The sequence below is a fragment of the Dipteris shenzhenensis genome, chromosome 9, assembly GCF_047967505.1.
Source record: "Dipteris shenzhenensis isolate YYH24624 ecotype China chromosome 9, Dip_SZ_1.0, whole genome shotgun sequence".
NCBI lineage: Eukaryota > Viridiplantae > Streptophyta > Polypodiopsida > Gleicheniales > Dipteridaceae > Dipteris > Dipteris shenzhenensis.
The window spans coordinates 819,651-826,541 of record NC_141604.1 but is presented as its reverse complement, the minus strand read 5'-3'; the positions used below and the strand labels follow the sequence as shown (position 1 = coordinate 826,541).

The window sequence follows — 6,891 nt, the reverse complement described above, 5'->3', positions numbered from 1 at the left end:
GCTCAATTGTGATACTAGTTCTAGTAGTGAGTTAGATGATGCTACTATGTTGAATGCATAGCTTGCAAGTGCAGTGACTGCTTTGACTGAACTGACTCAAAATTTGGCTCAGATTGTGTAAACAAATGTCAAGAAGAAGAAGAAATCAAGAAAGCACAAGCACGAAAAGAGTGAGTACACACATGCATCAGCTTCTCATGGCGGACCGCACACGGTGTTCCCAGTTCTAAATCTTCCAGGCTTGCACAAATTTAGAAGACCTCATCTGGCCTAGCCACGATACATTAGCGGAAGGTTGCTTCAAAAAGAGTTCAGGCTTTGCGGGCTATAATGGCAAACAGGATGACAGAGAAGAGAAGGCATTCACTGCCCATTCAAGGGACAAGGATAAGGCTAAGGACTAAGAAAGGTTGACTTGCGAAAAGGGATTACTGTGAGGCAGATTCCTTAAAGTTCTTCTAACAATGATGCCCAGGAGTGAAACAAAGAAAGAAAGTGTTTCTATGGTGACAAAACGGGGTGTAACACAATGAAAGAACCTCAGCAAAATTAATGTTCAGCTTGGCTTGCTTATTTATGATGCTTGCATAACATTTACCTTTTGGGTATTCCTCTCACCAGCTGCTACAGTATAGATATTTGATAGCAACACAAAAGCTGCAGCACTGTTGTGTTCCAGCTGGAGAACAGATTCTGATGCATGTTGGGCGAGCTCCACATCTCTATGGATTTTACACGCACCAAGCAAGGCTCTCCAGACTGCCAGATTAGGCTGAGATGGGACATTTCTGACTAATTTGTCTGCTTCCTCCAAGTGCCCCGCACGCCCAAGAAGGTCAACTATGCACGCATAATGCTCTGCTGTGGGATTGATACCATGATCTTCCCTCATATAATCAAAATAGAGATGACCTTCTTTGAGAAGACCAGCATGACTACAGGCAGATAAAATGCCAATGAATGTGATGGAGTTGGGTTTGATGCTTTCCTTTATCATTTGGCCAACAAGCTCGAGGGCTTCCTTACCATATCCATGTTGAGCACATGCTGCAATCATTACGTTCCACGAGACTACGTCTCGACTGTCCATGTTATTGAAACCGTGGCAGGCATCCATTATGCTCCCACATTTGGCATACATATCGACCAAGGCATTTTCAACATCGACACTAAAGTCTAATCCACTTTCAATAATGGAAGTGTGAATCTGCTTTCCATGTTCGAGGTCTCCTGAGGTGGCACATGCACAGAGAATGCTTAAAAATGTGATCTCATTTGGTTTTACTCCTTCCCTCTGCATTTGCTGAAAGAGATAAAAGGCATCATCGGTGCTTCCATGCTTAGCATAAGCTGTAATCATCACAGTCCATGATGCCACGCTTCGATTTATCATTTTATTGAAGAGGTGACACGCAAAATCAATGCTGCCACACTTGGTGTACATGTCAAGCAGTGCATTCTCCATGATGATGTTTGGCTTAATACCAGCTTTGATTATGTTACTGTGTATTTGCTTTGCCAGTTCTATATCTCCCAGGTTTGCACATGCATTTAGAATGCTCAAAAAGGTGACTTCATCTGGCCTCACACAATCTTGTTTCATAAGCTGAAAAATTTTGAACACTCTGTCAGAATGTCCAAATTTTGCATATCCTGCTAATAAAGTGTTCCATGAGATTATGTCATGTTGAACCATCTTTTCAAAAACCTCCCATGAAATGTCCAGGCTCCCACATTTTGAATACATGTTCATGAGTGCATTCTCCAATGCAATATTAGGCTTTATTCCAGAGTAAACCAAGTGAGCATGTATCTGCTTTCCCAATTTAAGGTTTCCAAGGCTCCCACAGACCTCAAGGATTCCCAAATAAGTAACTCGGTCTGGCTTGAAGCCCTCCCATTCCAATTGTTGAAAGAGCCTAAAAGCTTCTTCAGCATACCCATGCTTAGCATATCCCACAATCATCGCATTCCACGAGACCAAATCTCGTTTGTGCATCCTATCAAATACACAGCGTGCATCCTGGAGGCTCCCACATCTACCATACATGTCAACAACTGTGTTCAACATAAAAATACTGGGTTTGATTCTAGTAGCAACAATGCAAGCATGTATCTGCTTCCCCTGCCTAAGATTTCCTAATCTGGCACATGCTTTGAAAACACTCACTAAAGTGATCTCATCTGCCTCTACACCGCCTCCTTGCATTTGTTCGAAAATGCAGCAAACCTGCTCAACTTCCCCATGCTTTGCATATGCTGCAATCATCATGTTCCACATGGCCGCATTCCGTTCAGGCATTTCATCAAACACCTGCCGAGCATCTTTTAGACTTCCGTCTTTAATATACATGGCGATAAGGCCATTTGCTGCAGGCTTTAGCGTTGCGGGCACGGACCAACTTTCTTTGTGCCATAGCTTTGATGCCTTGCAATAGCTTGGCATAAGCACCAATGCTAACTTGGTCTGGCAAGTTCAGAACATGCAGAGAAACCTTGCGCCTTGACAATTCCCTGGATGCCAGATAATGTAATGTGTCCTTCCTCCTCTGAACAGACGGTGCTAACGGCATGCTTATTTCTGCTGAAATTTAATTTCGCAACTAATAACATCACAACCAATCGGCCAACAGATTTATTGCATAGATCTGCAGATTATTCACACTTAAAGCTAAAGAATGTAAGGTGGGCTGTCGAGAAACCTATGCTCATTAACGTCACCCACACAAAGGTACCCGAATGAACGCTTCTCGGTGAGATGCCGAATGCAGATAATGTAATGTGTCCTTCCTCCTCTGAACAGACGGTGCTAACGGCATGCTTATTTCTGCTGAAATTCAATTTCGCAACTAATAACATCACAACCAATCGGCCAACAGATTTATTGCATAGATCTGCAGATTATTCACACTTAAAGCTAAAGAATGTAAGGTGGGCTGTCGGGAAACCTATGCTCATTAACATCACCCACACAAAGGTACCCGAATGAACGCTTCTCCGTGAGATGCAGAATGGTGCAATAACTAGACATAAATTGGTGTGCGTGCATAATTGTAAACTTCTGAAAAAGCCCTGCCTGCACAATATATTTACATTTGGCTCCAGTTTGTCGCTGCTGTGTAATATACGAAGCCTTTTGAACCTGGAGCGATGATATCTAATAACGTGGCTCTAAACCCAAAGTTTTTTATATCATTTTATGTTTATGGAGCATGTAATGAGGAACTCATATGGTTGCATTACTTGAGAGGGCTTGCATCTTGTTGCATTCATTTCTTGATTGAATCAAATGTCCTATAGTTTTATTTTGTTATGAGCACATAATCCCTAATTTGGAATACATCTCATAATCGCTAATTGGAATACATCTCATTTTAGCAATTTTTAAAAGGAGGTAAAAAAACAAGTAGGACAAATTTAGAGATAAGCCGCCACACAAACCAAATCCTCCCTCTAAATATCATGGGTAGTGCTTTATTCAATGTAGCCTTTGCATATCATAGCATCCTACGTGCTCCATCCAAATGTGGCTTCCTTGGATGGTGCATAATACATACATTTCTTATCCTTCTCATTCCAGTCTTCCCAAGCCTTGAGTTGATTTGCAGAAGCTTCTCCTTTGCAGAGCACTTGCTCTATATCTCCGCTTACATAACCCCAAAGACCTTTGCTGGACAAGTAGTTGCGCATTATAAACTTTCATGGCTGATAGTCGGTCTTAGTCAACTTCTTGATGCTAATTTTCTCACCCATTTCTTAACCAAAAGACTTTGGGTAGCAAGCACCAAAAAACAATCGAACACAATCTCACTATTCAGAGCAAATGCCTCAATAAGTACATGAAATTGCTCTGAAAGGCATACCATGCAAAAATTGAACAAATCTAGAAAAATTGTGTGAAGTCATCACAACGCGGTCTGGGGCCATCACGTCGGTATGGACACCTCTGAATGGGAGCTCAAAAAATGAATAAGGAGCTCAAGTCATCACAATGTGATACAGGCCCTTGGGATAGATTTGAGAGTCCCTCCACGCATTATAGTCATTTTTCCAACATTTTTTCTAGACACTATAACTTTTCCTCCTGACCTTGGATTGAGGTGATGTAAAACCAAAACTGTAGCTGTCAATATCCTCTATAACTTTTCTTCAATAGTTGATCCAAGATGCAGCATGTAGATCTCTAGATATTTTATCAAGCTCTTGTAGGTCTCTAGAGGTTGTACCTTCATTCTACCTTTTTGATGTAGAGTAGTCTTGAACCCTCAAAAATGCAGCAGAGAGCCTCATCTTCCCTCGATAATTTAATCCAAACTTCTTCTTAGGGAATACAACTGCTTGCAATATAAAAAATCTTTTAACACTCCGCACTGTTTGTAGATTTGAGCTTTCAAATACTCCACACACTGACTGTGGAGTCCTTCACAGTGGCGGTGGATGAAATAACAATTTCCACAACAACTGTGGATAAAATATCGACCTCTTCTCACTAAGGAAGATGTGGAACATTTAGTTGTGCTAGATCTCTAGCCTTGGAGGCGCTACAATGATGATGCAATGGAAGAGGGGGAGCCTTGAGCTCTACAACCACACAAGTATACACACAAAAGAGGAGTTCTTCATTCACAAGAGGTGGAGACATACATAGCTCTTTGGCCACAATACAACTTGCTCAACAATGGCTCCTCTACACACACAATAGCTCCACAACAATACATTGCCTCTACACCCAACAAGTAACAACTCCCCCACAACACCAAACAAGAGTGAACCAACTAAATATGCAGCTGGCTGTTAGGTTTAGGGCTACCATCAATCACTCTGCAGCCTTCCAACTTATCACACCGATGGTTGTAGGACCCACTACCTGTTGAGATATCGAGCTCCACTCGTGATATGCTAGGGTGACCGTTGTGCATTTATGTCACTGACTTGTTAGCTGCAGATGCAGTTGGTACACTGCCCATGAATAATAGCTGGATGACAACTATCTTTATGTACTCTAGTTAGTGGCTCAGTTAGCATGCCACCTAGGTTAGCTGAGTTTGGTCTGAGACCCACATATAGGGTTCATCTATTCCTTTTGTACTAAGAGAGAGTTCTTTTGGCTTTCACAACTAAGGAGAGAAAAACTATTTTCAGCCTCCACCTTTGTGTGTATTCCCCCATTATGTATGTGAGAAAGCTGCAAGTGAGACTCCTTACTTCTCTGCCACTCTCTTCACATGGTATCAAAGCTCGGTTCATGGTAAGGAGCTCAAGGAAGCAAACCAAGTTCGCGGTGTCTTGGTAAGAGGATCAATGTTACTTTCCTTTTTCGAGTTTGGGAGCAAATCTCTATAGGTAGCACAGCCGAAAAGTGCAAGAGTGCACTATCTCAGATTGGGATGCCTTTCGCAGTGTGGCGAGTTTTGGTGGCGAAAGTTTTCCACATGCACTCAGAAAAGTGCCCTGTTTTTGCTGTGCGACCATTGTTCCGCAGGTTGGTGAAAAGTTGCCGCAGAAATTGCATCGTATGCCTGTGTGCAGAGATATTGGGAGTGACAGAATCATTCTTATTGCCTATTGATGCAAAATCACTAGGAAGTGACTGTGTGGTCAAATACCACTTTCATCAATTTTGCAGATTTGCCCTTGTGAAGCAGAAGTTGTGGTTTTTGCAGTGACAAAATATTTTTGCAGTGTTCCATAATGGCGTCTGATGCTCTTTCACAGATAGTCACTGAAAAGCTTGACAAGAACAACTTCCAAGCATGGAAGTTTAGAATGACGAATTTCCTTAAGGGAAAAGGCTATTGGGAGTTCATTACTGGAGCTGAACAAGAACCAGTTATTCCTAATGTTCCCAATCAACAAGAGTTGCAGGCATTTAAAGGATGGCATGAGAGAGCTAAAAAAGTTATGTACTAGCTGTCTATCAGTATTTCAGATTCTATGATTGTGCATATTTAGGATGCAAGCACGCCGAAGGACACATGGGATACTTTGACAAAAATGTACAACACAAATATGCAAGCCAGGAAAATGCAGCTCTTATTTCTTTTTCCCATCCTACATAGACAAAGGAATTTTACCAATCTGCACAATAGGATGTGCAGTATCATCACCAGTCACCAAAAATCCTAGTCTTTCCATTTTCCTTGCATCCTGCATCCATTTTGCATGACTTGTCATGTGGTTTGAAATCTGCTCTACCTCTGCCTCTACCTCTTTCAGCATTTGAGTAGAAGATAGTTTTTTTTGAAGTTTCTCCTGAAGAAGATGCACCACCATTTCTTTGCTCTTTAGAAATTAGAAGAGCAATCAACTCCTCAAAATCAGGAAATTTTTCACGGACGGCAATAGATGTCCAAAACTATGCATAATCCTTTCCTAGACCATTCAAGGTCACAGAAACTAAATCATCATCTTCCACTGGCAACCCAATGGAAGCAAGTGCATTTGCAATCTTCTTCACCTTCATGTGGTAGTCATTGATGCTCATATTTTCTCTCTGCACATTATGCAACTCTAATGTATTTCATGTCCCGAATATCACCAAGAACCTGGTTTTTGTTGGTCAAATGGTTGAGTAGGGCTTGCAAGTCAGATTTAATCCTCATGGATGCTTTGTTGAGGATATGAAAAATAAAGGTCGCTTGATAGCAAAAGGGAAGAAGAAGGGCACGATGTTTACGTTGGATGCGGACATGCCTGAATTGAGTGCAACAATGTTTGCACATGGGACCGGTGTAGTTGCAGATACTGATATCTGGCATAAACGCATTGGTCATGTTAATGTACAGCGACTTAAATTAATGCAGGCCCAAAATATTGTCATAGGATTGCCTAAGTTCAAGGTTGCAGAAATGCATAAGGTATGTGAAGCCTGTCAATTTGGAAAACAGGCAA

General features: G+C 41.6%; 1 protein-coding gene across 1 annotated transcript; it reads right to left on the bottom strand.

The window, feature by feature from the left end:
• Nucleotides 1–280: 280 nt before the first annotated feature.
• On the bottom strand, nt 281–2,711 carry LOC147898047 (pentatricopeptide repeat-containing protein At1g15510, chloroplastic-like). Its single transcript, XM_087379465.1, has one exon. The coding sequence runs from the start codon at nt 2,444–2,446 to the stop codon at nt 575–577; it is 1,872 nt and encodes a 623-aa protein (XP_087235591.1). The 5' UTR covers nt 2,447–2,711; the 3' UTR covers nt 281–574.
• Nucleotides 2,712–6,891: the final 4,180 nt, after the last annotated feature.

Coding starts and splice junctions, on each gene's coding strand:
- LOC147898047 (XM_087379465.1), bottom strand. CDS start 2,446: ATGCCAAGCTATTGCAAGGCATCAAAGCTATGGCACAAAGAAAGTTGG.